The sequence below is a fragment of the Mustela nivalis genome, assembly GCF_964662115.1.
Source record: "Mustela nivalis genome assembly, chromosome: 3".
NCBI lineage: Eukaryota > Metazoa > Chordata > Mammalia > Carnivora > Mustelidae > Mustela > Mustela nivalis.
The window spans coordinates 95,326,949-95,349,968 of NC_139022.1; the positions used below are offsets into that span (position 1 = coordinate 95,326,949).

Here is a 23,020-nt window from a genome sequence, read left to right on the forward strand (position 1 = left end):
GAGCTGTGGGCAGGTCAGCTCACTAATACTCTACCTCTGGATAGACTCACTGGCTGGGTAGAGAGCCCACGAGAAGGAACTAGAGGGGTCTGGGCCGTGGGTGCCTAGTTCTCCAAAGAGAATCTCATCAAATCACTCTTCCTGCAACAGACGCAGAGAGAGGCCAGGAGCATCACTAATGTCAGCACTCCCCACTGAAATAAGAGAATGGGAATAGGTGTCCCTCCCACCACCACTATCTTTTAACTGTATTTCTATGCTAAAACCATCTCTCTCACTCTTTTAAACTTTGTATATATGTGTGAACATGCAAATAAGAGTAAATTCCAATTCCCTCTTACCTAGCTAAAACAATCCTTAAATCACACACACACACCTACACACACACACACAAAATTCATGACAACACAACATACATTTTTTGCTTTGTGTTTATTACACAAAATATTTACATAAATATTTTATGTCAATTTATTATTTTTTATTTTTCATTTATTTTTATTTTATATTTTTATGATTATTACATAAAAATAAGTTTTTACAGAAGTTTGTACAAATCAACAGTGTAAGAAATGAAAATTCCGGCTTGGCTGGAATTTTATAACCACCACAGAGATATACAAAATAAATGAAAATTTGAATTTAAAGTTCAGTAGGTTTTAACTTAATAAGCTACTGTATATTTAAGGGAAAGCCAATTAAAATTGGAATTGTATTCCAAATTTGAAATTGCAATGAAGCACATAGCTTTTATCATAAAAACAAAAATACCCCCTCCAATTAGGCCTCAAAATATTTGTCCTATAGGTTAAACGATGAACAAAAAACATTTAGAGTGAACTCAATAGCTGGGTAGAAAACCTAATTTCTAGCTCACAGTTAGCTAACAATTGTATAGTAGTTTGAAAAAAGCTCTTCTCCTTGTTTGATGTCCCTTAGTGCTACAAGAATGACACATCGAAGTGGGCTGAAAACAAAAAGAAAAATACACAAAAGTCGTAAGTATTAACAGATCCAAGCTCATATTTTTAATATAACCATCATAGATCTTATAATTTTACTCAAATTTCTTACTATTGTCTTAGTTATTTGACTTCCATGAGGAAACAGCTCTTATCCCTGATGGCATTATTATCTTATTTACTTATTTAAAAACTTACTTATTTACTTATTTTCCCTGATGGAGTTTAAATACCTATGTCTAATCCTTAGCATTAAAAAAGACCACAAATATGTTGTTTTTATGTTCAGGCTCTCCAAACTGGTTATCATAAAAAGCATTTTAAAATGACATTTATTATAGTTTAACATTTTAAAATTAATCTTTATCTTTGTATTCTGCAAAGCCAGAAACATTACTTAAAATTAATTGGAATTTTGAGGCACCTGGGTGGCTCAGGTGGTTAAATGTCTGACTCTTGATTTCTGCTCAGGTGTTAATCTCAGGATTGTCAGTTGGAGCCCTGTGTTGGGCTCTGTGCTGAGCACGGAGTCTGCTTAGGATTCTCTCTCTCCCTCTCTCCCTCCACTATCTCTCTCCCTCTCAAAAAAAAAAAATCAGAATTCAAAAAAATACTTTTATGGATACCACAAGACATATGTAACCTTCAATGTTCCTACTCAGTTAACGTTTCCTGTACTTGTTGAACAGTAATGACATTGTACTCCACCGTATATGGCTAAAACACTCAAACTATTAGCTATACAAACACACATGAATAGAGACAGAGAAGTTATTGAGTTTTACGTAAAGAAAATAGTCTGTTTTAAATCTCATTCATCTTAAAAGGACAATTTAATGGGGTCCATATAAAAGTTTGCTAGTAGTTGGCAGCTCACTGTCATAACGATTATATCTTCCTATAGCATCGCTGATAAAAAACTCTACAGAATTACTTATATGTAGAAATAGATACTTGAATTCTTTCAGCAGACTTTCCACTTCATGAATAGAAAATAAACCTTATATTACAAGTATGTACCTTCTGAATATTTATCTTTTTTTCATCGTTAAGTTTCCAAACCTAATACTGAAATGGGCAAAAGAATTAGTAGTGTAATTTGGCTTTTTTCTTTAACTGGGTACTCTCAAGTGAGATGAAGAACATGATCCTTAAAATGATTAAAGTAAAAAATGTATTTGAAGAATCTGTAAGAAGAAAAATAACAGAATCACTTGAAAAAAATTTTAAGGTTGATACTTTTAAAGTACCATACAGAATAAAAATGGGTAATAAGAAGCAGAATGAGCTAGGTTAATGGAAAATTTTAAATTTCAAGTAAGTGTACATTAACACATTCAGGTATAATGAAAAAATCAAAATTTAAGTCATAATTTTTCACTAAAAAAAGAGCTTTTTCTTGGAAAAAAAATTTTTTTGAGGTTTATTTATTCATCTATTTGGGGGGGTTACATGTGAGCTGGGGGAAGAGCAGAGGGGGAGGGAGAAAGACAAGGAGACTCCTCACTGAGCAGCCGAGTGTGGAGCCCCATGCAGGGCTTCATCCCAGGACCCTGAGATCATGACCTGAGTCAAAACCAAGAGTCAGTAACCAACTGAGCCACCCAGGCGCCATAGAAAACATATGTTTTTTAAGTATAGCATAAGACAGGAAAGAGGAGAAAAAAAACTAACCTTTGTTTGTCACAGCTATAGGCAATGTTTGGAAGATACTGCTTCAGCTCTATAGGGAAGACTGCAGGCACATCAAATTCTTGATAGCAGACATTAGCTGCTCTATCTAGGAATAAATATATAATTTTTATGAACAACCATTTTATAAGGTCGTGAAAAACAGTACTGAATTATGACACTTGTGTGATTTTCCAAATTATAAGAACATGCTCAAATAAGTAATCACTATTATGTTCCAGGCATTATTAGATTATATATACATACATACATATATATACACATATTATTTACTTTTTGAAGAATTTATTTTATTTTAGAGAGAGAGTGCACACGTGTGAATGGGCAGAGGGACAGAGGGAGAGAATCTCAAGCAGACTGCCTGCCTAGCTCAGAGACCGACTGGGGGCTTGACTTGGGGCTTGGTATCACAACCCTCAGATCATGACCTGAGATGAAATCAGGAGTCACACATTCAAGGGACTGAGCCACCCAGGCACCCCTATTACTTACAGAGGCTCAGAAAGGTTAAAGGTTAAGTAGAAGAGTCAGGTTTCAAGTTCACATCTCCATAACACCAAAACCTATGCTAAATACAGCCAGATCAAACTTAAACTTTTGGGGAACTCAAGCCCTATGAGAAGGTAAGTGACTCATGCACATAGCAACAGAAAGGGATACCAGTCTAGTTCAACCTACCAGGCTCTACTGAGGCACTGAAAGAATGATCTCTAAGTGAACTATTAAAAAAAATGCTACAATAGTGATGATCAAAAGAGCAGTTATCAATTGCCTATATTTATTGCAAAACCAGAAGAAAAACAATAAATTATTCAATTAATGTATATCATTACTTCCCCAGATTCTTTGATATCTGCCCCCAGAATGGGCTTTGAATAGCTGAGATGTTAAATATAACTGCCTTTGGCACTCAGTCATAGGGCAAAGGAGGAAAATGGCCACTGCTGTATTTTTATCTTGTCTCACAGACCCAGGATGCCAACTTACCATTTGAACAATTGTTGACATACTGTCCTACAGCCAGTGGATTACAAATTTCTGATGTTAGCCATGTACTATCACTCATTTTGAAAGGACCAAGTCGATCTCTCCCATTACAAGATCTGAAACAGGTGAAAAAATTACCTAAGGGATTGTTCTTTTATATCTTACAATAAAATCCAAAAGTATAAAAGTAACCCTAAAACTGAACAAGTCCAGGTTCTCTTAAAAAAGTTTTTTTTTCTTTTTTTTTTTTTCCTCAAAAAAGTTTTATCTAGTCAATAGGGCAACTGAGTGGCTACTTAGCAGCTGCTTAAACAGATTTTTATTGAAAGTAAAAAGGCTAGTGGTCATAATCATTTTGTGGTGGTCCTATATTAAGTTTGAACATGGGTACCAACTTACCTATATACAACTTTTGATATTCCTTTGTCATTTCCATCAATGAGTACCCCATCCAGGCATCTAAAAATGAATGGATTTCCAATGGACTGGAAAAAGATTGGCTCATACTTCTGATATACTGTACCTATTATACAAGAAGATAAAGATATAACATGTAAATATCATAAACATCTGGAAACATAAGTAAAACATGAAAGAAATTGTTTTAATTTATCCACCCTTTTTCTAATATTTTATCTCCAGTCTAGATGATCACATTCTCTTTGGTTACTTTCCTCCTTGGAAGAGTGCTCAATAGTAAGTGGAGCAGAGGACCAATTTGTTCACACAGCCAAATAAAATGTGACTATTCTGGTTGATTAAAATGTGAACACCACATCTGAGGTTCAGTTTTACAAAGTCGTGGGTTTGTTTTGTTTTGTTTTGGCTTTTTAAAGTAGGCTGTGATTTGACATCTATTAAAAAGTCTTTTAAGAAATGTACTTTGTTAAAAACTGATTTAATAATGCAGAAAGAATGGGAATGAATGAGTCTGACATTCAGGTTGTTTCTCCTTTCATTGGCAATGGAGGAAAGGACAAAATACTTACTGGACCTGTCCTATGTTCCAGGCATGCTAAATTTGTTTTAGTATTCATTTATTGCTGACTTGTCCTATTTAGTCTTTACAGGTTAGTTGTGTAGGAGGAAACCAACTTTCTTGCTTAAGGATATACAATCAGAAAATAGTAGAATGACTTTTTGAAAACATAGGTCTACTTAAGCATTCACACATATTTTGTATCACACCAAATTATATCATGTTAATTCAACAAATAACATACTCTCCTGAGCATTCTAGTCAATGGTCTTTTTTGCAAAGCAGCTGCTTTACTTTCAAAGTGTAGAAATGACAGGAAGGTCTTCATTCAATGATTCATAGGTTTCTATCTTTCCTGTTTTAACCCATACTACTTTTACCTGTAGTTACCAATTATGTAAGCCAACTGACTTATTCTCTAGTGCTTTCTAAGTAATTCATCTTATCAAAGTAGGCTATACTGTATCCCACATTTAAATATTTCACATTTAAACATTAACTACAAAAATTTCCTTAAAAGAAAAGAAATACTCAAGGATGTTTTCTAACACATAAAATAATTTATGGTTAATTTCTAAATCAGAATTTAAGAATCTGTGGAAATTTGAGTTTTCAATTCAACCCCTTAACTCGAAGGATTATGCGACTATATATTTACTTGAACTTATATTAATGGGTAAATAGAAAACTCTTGACAAAGCACTAATTGTGTGATTACCAGGATACATAGATACAACCGCGCCTTTTGGTACCCATCCTCTGGTAACGAAGACACCTTTTCCAGCAGATACCAGTGAGCTAGTTTCTCGGGCAACACTGAAACCCAATGTCTTATAAAGAATTTCTTCTGGTTTAAAGGTATTTTGCTGTTGATGTCTGTATTCAAGCAGTTTCACCCTTGGATGTTGAACTGACAGTAGGTTGTGGTATTTTGATTTAACAGTTTCTGGAAGCATAGTCAAGATATCTGATTGCTTATTGAAATCATTTATGAATAGAGCCTGGAAAACTTTCAGTAATGTTCCTAGGACATCTTCATCTGAGATAACTTTGTCTTTGGATTCCTCTGGAACATATCGGAGGGTCCTGAAAATGGGAAAAATTTCTGTTCACTACCCTGACAAAAGCCACACTTCATGCCTTCTGAGTCACTGGCCTTAATGATGATTATTCTCATGTGTCTGAACAGCATAAAACTGAAAGGTTCAGCGAAGAGTTGTTTAGGGGTAGTTTTAGTGACCTAGCTCCGGACAATGCCTACCCATTAACAATAGCTAGTATTTGTGAAGGCTCTAACTGTACCAAATGCAGTTGGGTCCTTACACTTCTGATCTCTTTTTTTGCAGATGAGGAAACTGAGGCTTGGAGATGTTGGGGAATTTGCCCAACATCCTAAAGCTGTTAAGTGAGAGAGCCAGAAGCTGAAACAGAGCTAGTTCTTTTTTCCACCACACACATAGCCATTATGTGAACATCACATAAGAATCCACATATTGCAATGGCTCTTTTTGTAGGCGTGTAATTTTTAAAGACAAGTTTAACATTATACACTGTCACATTCTTTCCTGGGAGTACTGACTTCTTCAATGGCTGCATCATTTTTATTTGCATAATGGTATTTTTACTTCTTAACAAAAAGTAATTCCCGCTTCACAGTTCTATAATAAGGATGGCCCTGAATTCACGTATTCGCCGACAGAAACTTTGGAAAGGCTCTTTGGTTATTAACCGGCTTTCAGTGGAGCTAGTGTGCCCCATTTAAGTGAGCATTACTGAACTGCTTCCAGATCGCCAGCACGCCACCTATTAGAGCCTGCAATGACACTCACTCCACAGCCACCCTCTCAGATCCCTGTTTCAGGCATGAGCTAATTTAAACCCAAGACTCCAATGTGCTTTTAGTGGCATTTTGCTCGTTTTTACGCGTGAGTCCAAGCTGCTATCCTCACAGCCAAGCTGGACTGTTTTCACCAGGTAAACTATGGAGCTGTGAAAATAAACCTCGATTTGGCTTTTTTAAGGACATTCAAGCTCCTAACTATGCCTTGGCGGAGAGAAGACCACGCACCCTCTGGCTTCGTTCTTTTTCAAAAGTCTCTCTTTTTTCCGCCGAGGCACAGAAGCCGGAAAGAACACCCGCCTCCGCACGTGGGCAACGCCCGCCTCGCAGACCTGGCAGCGCGGGGCTCCATGGGAGATTAGGCCACAGGCCCCACCCACCACAGGCTCCCCGCCCCCGTCAGTATCCCAGCTCCCCTCCGGACTCCACCAGCCTCGGCCTCGCCCTCTTCGGGCCCCGCCCTCTTCGGGTTCCACCAGCTTGGGGCCCCGGGGCCGGCTTAAGCTCCGCCCGCCCGAGACTCCGTCCGCCGGAGGCTCCGCCCATGTAGGGCTCACGGGCCTCGGGTCCAGCGGCCCGGGTGGCGTCGCGGTGCTGAACGAAGGCGCCCCTGGTCTGCCGGTCTCGCCCTCTCACCTAGGGTTGTGGCTTAGGTTCAGCGCGATCCAAGGAACGAAGCGGTACTTGTAACGGCGCCATCGCTGCCGCAGGCCTCGCAGGAGGCGACCCGGCATGGCTGTCCCGCGGCGCTGTGACGAGGGCAGCGCGGAGAGGTGGGTCGCGGTCTCGGGCCCGCCCCGGCCCGGGGAGGAGCTGGGGGCCTCGCCGTCCCGCCCCTTCTGCGTCTCCGCCTTCAGTTCCGAGCTCTGTGGCCCTGGTCCTCCTTTGGATCCTCTTGCTGGTGTCGTCTGTGCCTCTCCTTTATTGTCCCCAGCTGGCTGAATCAGAGGTGCGTAGAGCGGAGGCAAGCCCTCTCTCCCCCTTACTTTCCCCATTCGCTCGTGTATTTACACACACCCACACACACCCACTTAGGACAAGTTTAGCTCACGCTTAGTTCCAGTGGAGGCAAACTTCAAGAATCTCGCGACTATCTTCAGATCCCCCAAGTATTTGTTAAAAATTAAATGTGTTGGTGCCATTTCCTCAGGCCGGAGACTGCTCTCCTCTTCTCTGGCGGAGAATGAAAGCGAAATCCTAAGCAAAAGTCTAAACAGAACGCATGAGACCTAGTGAAAATTCAGGTAAAGTCAGGTGGCTTTAGGACTAATTTGTTCAAACACAAGGAGAGAAAGAATATCTGCCAAAGTCTCCATTTCACTCTTATCTAATGCAAAATGTTGGCAAACTCTAGAGGCTCAGGTGTTGTGTTTGGTGGATTGGCATCCTGCAGATTTACCGGATTTGCTAAATGGGGTCAATTCAGTTCCAGGTTGTATTAATAAATGGCCTTCAAAGAAAGTGATTTTTTATGGTCTCTAAACTTAAAAGGAACAGAAGAGAACTAGTAGTATGTTTACTTATAATAATATACTTTTCAAAAAAATTTTTGTATATATTTCCAGTGTTTTTAAAATTTTTATCATGTAGTGTAATCATCTTTGTTGTCCATCCAGTTAAGGAGACCATTTTGCATAGACCCTATTTATTATTGATTGATTGATGTATAATGGTTTATAACATTAGTTTCACATGTGCAACATGATTCCATGTTTGTATATATTGCAAAATGACCACCACAATAAATCTGTTTAACGTTGGTCATCATACATAGTTATAATTTTTTTTCTTGTGATGAGGACTTTTAAGATCTACTCTCTTAGCAACTGTCAGATATACAGTATTGTTACCTATAGTCACCACACTGTACATTATATCCCCAGATCTTACTTCTCTTGTAATGAGCCCCTACCCTCCAACCCCTGGAAACCTCTGGCAACCATCAGTCTGTTGTCTCTGAGCTTGTTTTATTTTGTTTTTTTAGATTTCACATATAAACGAAATCATATGTTATTGGCCTTTCTCTGTCTTTTTTCCCTTAGCATGATACCCTCAGGGTTCATCTTTGTTGTCCCAAATGGCAAGGTTTCCTTTTTAAGGGCTGGGTAATGTTCCATTGTATGTGTCTCTCTTTGTGTGTGTGTGTGTGTGAGTGCGCGCGCGCGTGCATGCATATACACATATACACACATATACATACCTTGATTTCTTTATCCATTCATCCATTGATGGACACTTCAGTGGTTTCTGTGTCATGGCTGTTGTAAATAATGCTATAGTGAACATAGGGGTATATATATCATTTCTAGTTAAGTGTTTTCATTTTTTGGGGTAAATACCCAGCTGTAGAATTGCTAGATTTTATGGTAGGTCTGTTTTTAATTTTTTAGAAAAGACTTTCCTTATTTGTCAGAAAGAGAAAGAGAGAGCAAGGGAATGCACAAGCAGGGGGAGTGACAGGCTGATCTCTCATTCCATAGGTTGCTTTTTCATTTTGTTGATGGTTTCATTTGCTGTGCAGAGGCTTTTTACTTTGATGTAGTCCCACTTATTCATTTTTACTTCTGTTGTCTTCACTTTTGGTGTTAGATTAAAAACAACAACCAAAAAACAGTTATTGTTAAGACTGATGTCCAGGAGCTTACTGCTTATATTTTCTTCATTGTGTAAGAGTTTTATGGTGTCAGTCCTTAAATTCAAGTCTTCAATCCATTTTGAGTTCATTTTTATGTATGGTGTAAGATAGTAGTGCAGTTTCATTCTTTTGCATGAGGCTGCTCACTTTTCTACCATCATTTGTTGAAGAGACTATCTTTTCCCCATTGTATATTCTTGGCTCCTTTGTCATAAATTATTTGACCATGTAAATATAGGTTTATTTTTGGACTCTGTATTCTCTTACATTTATCTGTCTGTTTTTATGCTAACACTGTTACTGTAGCCTTGTATTAGACTTTGAAATCAAGGAGCCTGATCCCTCTACATTTGCTCATCTTTGTGAGGTTGCTTTGACTGTTTGGGGTCTTTTGTGATTCTATATGTATTTTAGGATTACTTGTTCTAGTTCTCTGAAAAATACCCCTGAAATTTCAAAGGAATTTCATTGAATTTGTGGGTTGCTTTGAGTAGATGGAAACAGTATTAACAGTATTAACAGTATTAGTTCTTCCAGTCCATGAACATGGAATATATTTCCATTTATTTGTGTCTATTTCATTTTCTTTCATTAATGCCAGTTTTCAGGGTGCAGATCCTTCACTTCCTGGGTTAAATTTATTTCTATGTATTTTATTTTCCCTCTCCGCCCCACCCAGAGGTAGGGCGCGGGGAGAGGGAAGGAGAGAGAGAGAGAGATCTTTTTGTGTCTGGGGGCAGGGAGAGAGAATCTTAAGCAGGCTCCATGACCACCAGCATGGAGCCCAATGTGGGGCTCCATCTCATGACCCAAAGATTATGACCTGAGCCAAAATCAAGAATCTTACATTTAACCAACTGAGCTACCCAGGTGCCCCTGTATTTTATTCTTTTTGATGCAATTGTGAAGGATATTGTTTTAATTTCTCTCTCTGATAGCTCACAGATGTCTCATCTGTGTAGACACAACAGATTTTTTTTTAAGATTTTATTTATTTATTTGACAGAGATCACAAGTAGGCAGAGAGGCAGGCAGAGAGAGAGGAGGAAGCAGGCTCTCTGCTAAGCAGAGAGCCCGATGTGGGGCTCAATCCCAGGACCCGAGCCGAAGGCAGAGGCCCCAACCCAGGTGCCCGACCCAACAGATTTTGTACACTGATTTCATAACCCTGTAACATTACTGAATTTATTAGTTCTGTTTTTTGGTAGAGTCTTTAGGGTTTTCTAGATGTATTATCTATATATAATATCATGTAATGTGCAAATAGTGACAGTTTTACTTCTTTTTCAATTTGGATATCTTTTTTTTTTTTTTTTTAAGATTTTATTTATTTATTTGAGAGAGAGTGGATGACAGAGAGCATGAACAGTAGGGAGGGGAGCAGCAGAGGCAGAGAGAGAAGCAGGCTCCCTGCCGAGCAAGGAGCCCGACGCGGGACTCGATCCCAGAACCCTGGGATCATGACCTGAGCCGAAGACAGCTGCTTAACCAACTGAGCCACCCAGGCGTCCCAATTTGGATATCTTTATTTGTTTCTTTTCTAATTGCTTTGGCTAGGACTTCCAGTACTATATTGAATTTAATTTTATGGTATTAAAGTTACTTTTTAGTTACCTAAGCTGTTTATAAAAACAACATTCTCCTGGTAACAAATAGAAACATGGTAGATAAAGCTAAAATCTCCTTTAATCAGACCCTGTGACTTGTACTTAGGCCAGTCCTGGTCCTCACCTGGTCTCCTCAGAAGTTATCAGGCTGATGTGTTTTCTGTAAGTCTTATTTCTGTGTATTTGTATACCTGTGTATATTCCTACAGAAAATCATAGAAATATGTGGAGTTTTTTTAAACTACTCTAAATACCTGTAACTTCTTTAAATCAAAAATATATTTTGGAGTCTCTTCATATTAGTCTGTATAATTCTACTTTATTATTCTGTTTATTTCTAAGGTTTGCCATCAAGTTTAATATTTACTATAGTTTTCTTTAGGTATTCTTTTGAGTTTAAAAAGTTCTCTAGTTTTGGTTGGTCAAGAATTTTTGTCCTAATTTTAAATGGTGAATATCACATGCTTTTCTTTGCCATTTTTCTCTGTTCTTCTGTTAATGTAATGAATTACAACGACACATTGTTAAATCTTGCACCATCCTTAAAGTCTTTATGAGTAATACTTTGGTTATACCCTATAGGTTTTTATATGCTTTTGTTGTCTTACATTTATTTTGAAGTGTGTTTTAACTTTTTAGTCTCATGGTTTATTTGCAGTTTTGTTTTAGGGTTTTGGTGTTAGGCTTATGTTGACCTCATAAAATGTGTTGAGAAGTATTCTCTTCTCTACTTTCTAGAACACCAATAAATTTGTATATAAGTACTGTTATTCCTTCTTTGAATGTTGATAGAATTCACCAGTGAAACCATTGGGCTTGTCATATTCTTTGTTAATGAATTCATTTTTAAAATTGAAGTAGAGTTGTCATACAGTATTATTCTTGGGTGTACATAGTGATTCAATATTTATATACATTAGGAAATGATCACCATTATAAGTCTAGCTACCATCTGTCCCCATATGGAGTTGTTACATTATTATTATATTTCCTATGGTGTACATTGGATTCTTATCTTACTTATTTTATAACTGGGAGTTTTGTACCTTTTATTCTCCTTTCCTTATTTTGGCCATCTCTCCTTGGCACCACAAGATTGTTTTCTCTATCTATGAGTCTGTTTCTGTTTTCTTGCTTTATTTTTAGGCTCCCCATATAAGTGAAATCATTTGATGGTTGTCTTTCTCTGACTTAGCACAGTACCCTCTGGGTCCATCCATGTTGTTCGAAATGGCAAGATTTCATTTTTTTATGGCAGAATAGTATTCCATTGTATGTATGTATGTATGTATGTATGTATTTATTTATTTATTTAACAGAGAGAGAGAGAGAGATCACAAGTAGGCAGAGAGGCAGGTAGAGAGAGAGGAGGAAGCAGGCTCCCCACTGAGCCAAGAGCCCAGTGTGGGGCTCGATCCCAGGACCCTGGGATCATGACCTGAGCTGAAGGTAGAGGCTTTAACCTTCTGAGCCACCCGGGCACCCCCCATTGTATGTTTTTATACCATATATTCTTTTCTTTAAGTTTAATTTTATTTTGTCAGTGTTCTAAGATTCATTGTTTATACACCACATACTCTTTTTTTTTTTTTTTTTTTAAACACATAATGTATTATTTGCTTCAGGGATGCAGGTCTGTGAATCCTCAGTCTTAATACAGTTCACAGCTCTCACCATAGCACATACCCTCCCTAGTGTCCATCACCCAACCACCCTATCCCTCCCTCCCACCCTCCAGCAACACTCAGTTTGTTTCCTAAGATTAAGAGTCCTCTATGGTTTTTCTCCCTCCCCACTCCCATCTTGTTTCATTTTTTCCCTCCCTACCCTCCCGACCCCCACCCTACCTCGCAAATTCCTCATGTCAGAGATCTCATATGATAATTGTCTTTCTCTGATTGACTTATTTCGCTCAGCATACTACCCTCTAGTTCCAGCCACATCATTGCAAATGGCAGGATTTCATTTTTTTTTTTTTTAAGATTTTATTTATTTGACAGAGAGAGATCACAAGTAGGCAGAGCGGCAGGCAGAGAGAGAGGGGGAAGCAGGCTCCCTGCAGAGCAGAGAACCCAATATGGGGCTTGATTCCATGACCCTGAGATCATGACCTGAGCCAAAAGCAGAGGCTTAACCCACTGAGCCACCCAGGTGCCCCAGGATTTCATTTTTTGATGGCTGCATAGTAATCCATTGTATATCTATACCACATCTTCTTTATCCATTCATCTGTTGATGGACACTTAAATTGTTTCTATATCTCTGCTGTTGTAAGTAAAGTTGCAGTGAACAAGGGGATTCATATATCTTTTCTAGTTACTGCTTTTGTTTTCTTCCAGCTGTGGAATTGCTGGATTGTATGGTATTTCTATTTTTAATTTTTGGGGGAACCTCCAGACTAATCATTGCAGTTGCACCATTTTGCATTCCCACCAGCAGTGCCCAAGTTTCCCCTTTTTCCTACATCTTTGCTGACCTTGTTATTTCTTATCTTTGATACTCACCATTCTGACAGGTACGAGGTGATATGTCATCGTAGTTTTGATTTGAATTTCACTGAAGATTAGCAATCTTGAACATCTTTTCCTATGTCTGTTCTCCATCTGTATGTGTTCTTTGGAGTAATGTCTGTTTAGGTTCTTTACCCATTTTTAATTGGATTTTTTTTTTAAATTTGGATAGTGTGTTGTATGAGTTCTTTATATAGTTTGGATATTAACTTCTTATCTGTTTTATCAGTTGCAGATATCTTCTCTTATTTAGTAGATAGGGTGCATTTCATTTTGTTGATGGCCTCCTTCCAGTTTTGAAGGAGTGGCTTTATGCAGAAGTATCCTGTGAGGTCCAGTTGTGCAACCTCACCCCCCACCCCTCATTACTTGAGCCAGGTGCCCTAGTGGTCTCCCCTCTTTGGGTTGCAGGTACCTTCCTACTGTAGCTGGGTTGCACTTGGTGGTGGATTCACTGCTGTGAGGGGCTGTTCCCCAAGGCAGCTTTCTGTGCGGCTTAGCCATGTTGGCTGTGGATGTGCTGGTGAATGGGGCTCGTCCCCAGCCTGTCTGGCTGAGAGTCAAGGCCATAATTACTGTTAGTGTGCTCATGTGCAGGGTTGGCCCCTCATGCGGTTGGCTGTGAAGTTCTGGACCAATAGCTGTGGGCATGTGTGTGGATGGGGTCGGCCTTCAGTTTGGTTGGCTGTGAGGCCCAGCTCTGACTGTTGCAGGTGCTCTAGTGTTTGGCTCTTTCCCCTGGGATGGAGGTTGCTTGGTAGGGATGGGGTAATGGGGAGGCTGGGACTCTGGTGCAGCTGCCTCCATCTGCAGGTGTGGCCAGGTGGGGAACTGCTCTGCAGGGGGCAGGCTGGGGCAGGTAAGTTGGGCTGATGAAGTCTGCAGAGGAAGGCTGCGGCCCACTGATTGATGCTAGCACAATAAGTTGAGGGTTGGAAATGGCTGATGCGAGGCTGCACCAGCTAGTCTGTGAACGCTGTACTCTTTGGAGAATGTCCTAAAATTGGTGAATGGATCTTTCCATATAACCCAGGTGCTTTTCCAACTGCTGCCTCTTCTCTCGAACTTGGAGTGAGTGAAATTATTCACCTGCCCTTTAAGTTTCCTACTGCCTTCTGGATCTCCCAAACAGAAGCACCACTGGTTTGCAAACACATTTGTTACGAGCCTCATTTTTCCCATGCATGTTTGCATGTTCCTTGACTGGGGCTCTAGATGTGGGGCTTGGATCCTTTGTTCCTCCTCAGGGGCATGTATGTTTGTGTTATCTCTCCTGCAGGCGATCACTGTGCAGGGGTGGTGGATCCTGGCTAGATCACATCTCTGCTCCTCCCACCCATCTTGATGTGGCTTTTTCTTTCTATCTGTAGTTGTGTACTATCTGTCCTGGTAGTCTTCAGTTTGTCTTCCGAGATAGTTGTTTTGTATGTAGTTATAGAAGTTGTTATGTCCTCGGAGGATCTTCCTGCTCTGCCGTTTCCATCCCCCCTCCTAAATTCATTTCTTTGAAAGATACAGTGCTATTGAAAATTTCTGTTTCATCTTCTTTCAAGTTTGGTAAGGTATTTTTCATGGAATTTGTTCATTTAGTCTAGCAAATTGGCTGGCATAAAGTTTTCATAAATATAATCTTATTGTCCCTTTAATGTCTATATGAGCTATAGACATTCTCATTATAACTGGAAGTTTCTTGTTGTTGTTGTTGTTTTCAAAGAAAGAGCTTTTGGCTTTATTAATTTTCTCTTCTGTTTGCCTAAAATTAAATTTTGTTAATTTCTGTTCTGTATTATTTTATACATTCTACTTTCTTTGGTTTTACTCCTTTTTGACCTTTATAAGTAGATCCTCACTGATTTTAGATCTTTCTTTTTTTCTTTTTTCGTTTCATGTTTTTATTTTAATTCTGGTTACTTAACATTCCTTTGGCTCTTTGGGGTCTTTTTGGTTCCATGTAAATTTTAAGATGATTTGTTCTAGCTCTGGAAAAAAGTTAATGGTATTTTGATAGGGATCACACTGAATGTATAGATTGCTTTGGGTAGCATAGATGTTTTCACAATATTTGTTCTAATACATAAGCATGGAATATTTTTCCATTTCTTTGTGTCTTCCACAATTTCTTTCATGAGTATTCTGTAGTTTTCTGAGTACCGATCCTTTGCCTCTTTGGTTGGATTTATTCTTTGGTATCTTATGGTTTTGGGTGCCATTGTAAATGGGATCGACTCCTTAATTTCTCTTTCTGTTCTCTTGTTGGTGTATAGAAGTGCAACTGATTTCTGTACATTGATTTTATGTCTGCCACTTTGCTGAGTTCCTTTGTGAGTTCTTGTAATTTTGGGGTGGACCCTTTTGGGTTTTCTACATAGAATATCATGTCATCTGCAAAGAATGGAAGTTTTACTTCTTCTTTGCTGATTCTGATGCCTTTTATTTCTTTGTGCTGTCTGATTTCTTAGACTACGACTTCTAGTACTATGTTGAACTACCATGCTGATAGTGGACATCCCTGCCATTTTCCAGGCTTAGGGGAAAAGCTCTCAGTTTTTCCCCATTGAGAATGATATTTGCTGTGGGTTTTTCATAGATAGCTTTTATGATATTGAGTTATGTACCCTGAATCCCTACACTGTGAAGAGTTTTAATCAAGAAAGGATACAGTACTTTGTCCAGTGCTTTTTCTGCATCCACTGAGAGGATCATATGATTCTTTTCCTTTCTTTTATTCATGTATTGTATAACATTGATGGAATTGTGGATGTTGAACCACCCTTGCAGCCCAGGAATAAATCCCACTTCATTGTGGTGAATAATCTTTTTAATGTTCTGATGGATCCTATTGACTAGTATCTTAGTGAGAATTTTGGCTTCCATGTTCATCAGGGATATTCGTCTATAATTCTTCTTTTTTGGTGGGGTCTTTGTCTGGTTTTGGGATCAAGGTAATGCTGGCCTTATAGAATGAGTTGGGAAGTTTTCCTTCCATTTCTATTTTTTGTAACAGCTTTGGGAGAATAGGCATTAATTCTTTAAATGTTTGGTAGAGTTTCCCTGGGAAGCCAACTGGCCCTGAGCTCTTGTTCATTGGGACATTTTTGATTACTGATTCAATTTCCTTGCTGGTTATGAGTCTATTCAGGTTTTCTATTTTTTCCTGTTTCAGTTTTGGTAGTTTATACATCTCTAGGAATACATCTATTTCTTCCAGATTGCCCAATTTGTAGGCATATAGTTACTCATAATATGTTCTTATTATTATTTGTATTTCTTTGGTGTTGATTGTGACTGCTCCTCTTTCATTCATGATTTTATTTATTTGAGTCCTTTCTGTTTACTTTCTGGTAGGTCTGGGTAGGGCTTTATGGATCTTATTAATTCTTTCAAAGAACTAGCTCCTAGTCTCATTAATCGGTTCTACTCTTCTTTTGGTTTCCATTTCATTGATTTCTGTTCTGATATTTATGATTTCTCTTCTCCTGCTGGGTTTAGGCTTTGTTTTCTGGTTTTTGTCCATCTCCTTTAGGTATAAGAATAGGGTGTATATTTGAGACCTTTCTTGATTATTGAGAAAGGCTTGTTTTGTTATATTCTTCTCTTAGGACCTCATTTGGTACATCTCAAAGGTTTTGAACAGTTGTGTTTTCATTTTCATTTGTTGCCATGAATTTTTTTTAATTCTTTTTTTTTTCTGGTTGACCCTTTCATTCTTTAGTAGGATGCTCTTTAGCCTCCATGTATTTGAGTTCTTTCCACCTTTCCTCTTGGTTGAGTTCTAGTTTCAAAACATTGTGATCTGAAAATATGCAGGGAATGATCCCAATCTTTGGTACTGTTTGAGACCTGTTTTGTGACCCAGGATGTAATCTATTCTGGAGACTGTTCCATGTGCACTAGAGAAGAATGTATATTCTGTTGCTTGGATGGAATGCTCTGAATGTATCTATGAAGTCTGTCTGGTCCACTGTAATATTCAGAGCCCTTGTTTCCTTGTTGACCATTTGCTTAGATGATCTTTCCTTTTCAGTGAGTAGAGTATTAAAGTCCCCTACTAGTATTGCATTATTATCAATGTGTTTCTTTAGTTTGGCAATTAATTGGTTTATATAATTGGCTGCTTCCATGTTAGGGGCATAAATATTTACAATTGTTATATCTTCTTATTGAATATACCCTTTAATTTTGATATAGTGTCTTTCCTCATCTCTTATTATAATCTTTGGATTAAAATCTAATTTGTCTGATATAATGATTGCTACCCTTTCTCTTGATGTCAGTTGTCATGATAAATGGTTTTCCACCCTGTCACTTTCATCTGGAAGTGTCTTGGAGCCTAAAATGAGTCTCTGGCAGACAGAATATCAGTGGGTCTTGCTTTTTTATCCAATCTGGTACCCTGTGTCTTTTGATTAGGGTACTTAACCCATTTTCATTCAGAGTAACTATTGAAAGATAGGAATTTAGTGCCATCTTATTTCCTGTAAAGTCACTGTTTATGTAAATTGTCTCTGTTCCTTTCTGGTCTATGTTACTTTTGAGCTCTCTTTTTGCTGAAAGGATTCCCTTTAATAATTCACTTTTTTAGTGGGGTCTTTGTTTGGCTTTGGAATCAAGGTAATGCTGGCCTTGTAGAATGAGTTTGGAAGTTTTCCTTCCATTTTTATTTTTCAAAACATTTTGGAAGAATTGGTATTAACTATTCTTTAAATGTTTGGTAGCATTCCCCTGAGAAGCCATCTACTCCTGGAGTTTTGTTTGTTGGGAGACTTTTAAAAAATATTTTATTTATTTATTTGAGAGAGAGAGAAGGTGAGAAAGAGCATGAGAGGGGAGAAGGTCAAAGGGAGAAGCAGACTCCCTGCCGGAGCTGGGAGCCTGATGTGGAACTCGATCCCGGGACTCTGGGATCATGACCTGAGGCAAAGGCAGTTACTTAACTAACTGAGCCACCCAGGCATCTTTTTTGGGAGACTTTTGATTACTGATTCACTTCCCCTGCTGGCTATTGGTCTGTTCAAGTTTTCTGTTTCTTCCAGTGTTAGTTTTGACAGTTAATATGTTTCTAGGAATATATGCATTTCTTCCAGATTGCTTAATTTGTTGGCATATAATATTTCATACTATTCTCTTAAAATGGTATTTCTGTGTTGGCTGTTTTCTCTTCCCATTCATTCATCATTTTAACTATTTGGGACCTTTCTTCTTTTCTTTTTGATAAATCTGGCTAGGGGGTTATTAGTTGTATCGATTTTTTTTTTTTTTTTAGTTGTATTGATTCTTTTTTTTTTTTTAAGATTTTATTTATTTATTTGTCAGAGAGAGAGCGAGCGAGAGCGAGCACAGGCAGACACAGTGGAAGGCAGAGTCAGAGGGAGAAGCAGACTCCCTGCGGGGCAAGGAGCCCGATGTGGGACTCGATCCCAGGACGCTGGGATCATGACCTGAGCCGAAGGCAGCTGCTTAACCAACTGAGCAACCCAGGCGTCCCAGTTGTATTGATTCTTTCAAAGAATCAGCTCTTGGTTTCATTGATCTGTTCTACTGACTTTTGTTTGTTTGTTTCTATATCTTTTTTTTAATGCTCTAATCTTTATTATTTCCCCTTTCTCCTGGCTTTAGGTTTGATTTGTTCTTTTTCTAGCTCCTGTGGGTGTAAGTTTAGGTTGTGTATTTGAGATTTTTCTTGCTTCTTTAGGTAGGCCTGTATTGGTATATACTGCCCTCTTATGACTGCTTTTGCTGCATACCAAAAGTTTTGGACTCTTCTGTTTTCAATACTATTTTTTCCCATCTATTTTTAAAATTTCTTCTTTAATTTCCTGGTTGACCCCTTCATTCTTAAAGAAGGTAGGATATTCTTTACCCTCCATGTATTTGTGGTCTTTCCACATTTTTTCTTGTTAATTGACTTCAAGTTTCATTACATTGTGGTCAGAGAATATGCACTGTGTAATCTTAGTCTTTCTGTACTTGTTGAGGTCTGATTTGTGACTCAGTATATAATATTCTGGAAAATGCCCCTGTGCACTCGAGAGGAATGTGTATCCTCCTGCTTTAGGATGAGATGTTCTGAGTACTTCTGTTAAGTCCGTATAGTCCAACATGTCATTCAAAGCCATTATTTCCTTGTTAATTTTCTGCTTAGATGATGTATCCATTGCTATAAATGGGGTGTTAAAGACCCCTAATAAAATCGTATTATTATCAGTTAGTTCCTTTGTTATTAACTATTTTATGTATTTGGGTGCTACCAAGTTGGGTGCATAAATATTTACAATTGTTAGATCTTGTTGAATAGATCCCTTTATTATGATATAGTGCTGTTCATCTCTTGTTACAGTCTTTGGTTTAAAGTCTAGTTTGTCTAACATAAGGATGGCTACTCTGGCTTTCTTTTTCTTTTTTTAAAGATTTTATTTATTTATTTGACAGAGATCACAAATGGGCAAAGAGGCAGACAGAGAGAGAGGGAAGTAGGCTCCCTGCCAAGCAGAGAGCCTGATGCGGGGCTTGATTCCAGGACCCTGAGATCATGACCTGAGCCGAAGGCAGAGGCTGAGCCATCCTGGCGCCCCTGGCTTTCTTTTGATGTCTGTTAGCATGATAAGTGCTTCTCCGTCTGTCCCTTCACTATCAGTCTTCAGGTGTCTTTAGGTGTAAAATGAGTCTCCTGTAGGCATCATACGGATGGGTCTTGTTTTTTATCCATTTACATGTAGAATGACTATTGATAGGTATGAGTTTAGTATCATTGTATTACTTGTTAAGTAGTTATTTCTGAAGATTTTCTCTGTTCCTTTCTAGTTTTGTCACTTTTGGTCTTTCTTTCCCATTCAGAGTCCCCTTTAAAATTTCTTGCAAGGCTGGTTTATTGGTCAGCAACTCCTTTAGTTTTATTTGTCTGGGAAACTCTTTCTTTGCTATTCTGAATGACAGCCATGCTGGATAGGATATTCTTGGCTGCATATTTTTTTCAATGCAGTACATTGAATATATCCTGCCACTCTCTCCTGGCATGCTAGGTTTCTGTAGAGAGATGTGCTGCTAACCTTATTTGTCTTCCTTTGTAAGGTAGGGATTTCTTTTCTCTTGCTCCTTTTACGATTTTTTCCTTATCTGTGTATTTTGCACATTTTACTACTATATGTCTTGGTGTTGGCCTGCTTTTGTTGATATTGATAGTTCTTTGTGCCTCCTGGATATGGATGTGTGTTTCCTTTTCTGGGTTAGGGAAGTTTTCAACTATAATTTTCTCAGGTAAACCTTCTGCCCCGTATCCCCTCTTTTCTTCTTCTGGGACTTCTATGATATGAATGTTATTACACTTTATGCAGTTGCTGATATCCTTAAGTCTCCATTTGTGATCCAATATTTTTCTTTCCCTCTTCTTTTCATCTTAATTATTTTCAGTAATTTTGTCCTCTACATCGCTTATTCATTCCTTTCCTTCTTCCATTCTTTTTTTTTCTTTTTTAAAGATTTTATTTATTTATTTTGACAGACAGAGATCACAAGTAGGCAGAAAGGCAGGCAAAGAGAGGGGAAAGCAGGCTCCCTGCTTAGCAGAGAGCCCAATGTGGGACTCGATCCCAGGACCCCAGGACCATGACCCAAGCTGAAGGCAGAGGCTTTAACCCACTGAGCCACCCAGGCTCCCCTCGTTCTTCCATTCTTGTAGTGAGTATGCTTGATTGGTTTTGAATCTCAGTTATACTGTTTTTTTATTTTGGCCTGACTAGTTTTTAGGTCTTTTATGTCTGGGGTGAGAGACTCCCTAGTGTCCTCTCAAGTCCAGCTAGTATCCTTATGATTGTTGTTTTAATTTCTGGATCATGCATACTATTTATATCTGTTTCAGTTAGATCCTTGGCCATGACCTTTTCTTTCTTTGAGACAAATTCCTTCATTTTGTCATTTTTATATAGGTCTTTGTCTTCTTCTCTGTGTTAGGAAAGCCCGTTATGTTTCCTACTCTTGAGAGTAATGGCTTTATTAAGAAAGGGTCATAAACTGTTCAGGACCTGGTGACTCAGGAAGGGTTTCTGGTATATCTTCTGTGAAGTCTGGTGCTATGTTTTGGATGCTCTTTCCCTCCAGTCAATCCTCTGCAGTTTGTTCTTTGCCTTTAGTGGGGAGTGTTTGCACCTTGGCCAGAGTGGTTAGTTTTAACTAGGTGTGCTCTGGGCTGCTTGTTAAAAGAGACCTGATGCTATTTCCATTAGAACTGAAGCTTGGCAGCACTCTATGGCCAGTAGACTTCATGATGTGGGGCGTTTATGTTGGTCTTCTGGAGGGGGGCCTGCTGCTCTGGTTCTCATGTACCCTTGTCCTAGTAAAGAAGCACATGCAGAGTGTAGGAGGCAAGACTTGGTGTAAGCAGCTAATGCCTCCACTTTTGGTGCTTTGCTGCTTCCTGATGTTAGTTTGTACTGGGAGACTGGGGAGGGAAATGGCACCACCCCTCCTCTCCTTTGTCCTTGAAGAGGGGAATTTGTCCCCACCAGTTTCCCGGAAGCCCTCACAGAAGAATGAACAATCTCTCTGCTTGTGTCCCAGGCCTCTCTCAGATCCATGCCTTCACCCTGTCTGTGTTTGGGCTGTCTGCCTGCCCTGCAGCACAGTGCAACTATGTTCTATCCTAGGGAGGTCGGCTGAGTTTTAAAACTACCAGCCTTAGGGACTTAGTATGTGTTGCCACCTGCGCTGGTTCTCTGGGGAAGGTGTTCACTGTTCTGGGGCTGGTGCAGGTTTGTCCAAGAAGGGAAGTCGCACCAAAGCACAGGTGCTTGGAGTATGGAGTAAAATGAAGCAAAGAGTCAATGTCCAGGTTAGCCACCCAGGTTAGCAGGTGTCTCTGCATCTGTGCTGAGAGTCAGGGAGGGTAATGGTATCTGCAGGCTCTTTTGTCCTTGGTGAGGCATGCCACCTCTTCCAGATGGGCGGACCATCTCTCCCAGTGTGTTCCAGGGGGTCCTCAGATCTTTCTGCCCGCTACTGGGTTCTCTGCCCTCCTTCACAGGAGCACTGTACGGCCCACTGGGTTCCACACCAGCTAAGGTGTGGACCTTTAAAGCTCCAGTCTTTGAGCTCCACTGGTTGTCAGAACTCACCATAATCAGCTCTTCTCATTTTCCCCATGAATGGCTTTGGGGAAATTTTTCCTATGTGATTCTCTGTGCACTCCTCTCTTTCTCTCTCTTGCCTCTCTCGGTGATTAACATTGCCTCTCCTCTGCAACATGCACAATCCTTTCCTCCCCAAAATCTCATCTCTGCACCTCCTACCTTCCACAGTAGCCTCTTCTCTCTGCCTAGTTGTATACTTTGTTCTGGTACTCCTCAGATTGATTTCTTGGGTTTTCAGAATGATTCAGTAGTTATTTAGCCATGTTCGAGTGATGAGGCAAGCCTAGGACTTGTTTTCAAAATTGATATTATTGTAGCCAAAACAGTGAAATTAAGTGTACATATAAACTTTTGCAAGTGTGTATACACACACACACACACACACACACACACACACACACACAGACTCTTGAAGTTTATTTGGGGAGATATAGTGTTAAATTAAAGTTGTATACATTAGTTACATAACTCAACATCCTTAATATGGTATAAGTGTGACACATTTTCTTGTTTTCCTGTGTTCTGCTAAATCACCATAACCTAAACTGCTTTATAAAACTGATATGTTGAAATTTATCTTTATCTTATTTATTTATTTATTTATTTATTTGACAAAGAAAGACACAGCAAGAGAGGGAACACAAGCAGGGGGAGTGGGAAAGGGAGAGACAGGCTTCCTGTAGAGC

General features: G+C 39.0%; 1 protein-coding gene and 1 long non-coding RNA gene across 2 annotated transcripts in view; one reads left to right on the forward strand and one right to left on the reverse strand.

Moving 5' to 3' along the window:
* Positions 1 to 413: 413 nt before the first annotated feature.
* Positions 414 to 7,382, reverse strand: SETD9 (SET domain containing 9). The gene is made up of 6 exons (XM_082725986.1): positions 7,097 to 7,382; positions 5,339 to 5,706; positions 4,041 to 4,164; positions 3,642 to 3,757; positions 2,637 to 2,742; positions 414 to 967 (listed from the first exon to the last, which is right to left on the reverse strand). The coding sequence occupies exons 1-6, from the start codon at positions 7,192 to 7,194 to the stop codon at positions 880 to 882; spliced, it is 900 nt and encodes a 299-aa protein (XP_082582112.1). The 5' UTR covers positions 7,195 to 7,382; the 3' UTR covers positions 414 to 879.
* Positions 7,323 to 23,020, forward strand: part of LOC309862272 — an 82,723-nt gene continuing 67,025 nt past the window's right edge. Inside the window, exon 1 of the long non-coding RNA XR_014310395.1 lies at positions 7,323 to 7,409. This is a non-coding gene — a long non-coding RNA (uncharacterized lncRNA). The remainder of the gene's footprint in view (positions 7,410 to 23,020) is intronic.

Excerpts from the sequence above, each read along its gene's own strand:
- SETD9 (XM_082725986.1), bottom strand. The coding sequence starts at position 7,194 with ATGCCGGGTCGCCTCCTGCGAGGCCTGCGGCAGCGATGGCGCCGTTAC. Across the intron at positions 4,165-5,338 it reads GGTTGTATCTATGTATCCTG|GTACAGTATATCAGAAGTAT; the intron begins GTAATCACACAA and ends CTTGTATAATAG. Across the intron at positions 2,743-3,641 it reads TGTCAACAATTGTTCAAATG|ATAGAGCAGCTAATGTCTGC; the intron begins GTAAGTTGGCAT and ends ATTTATTCCTAG.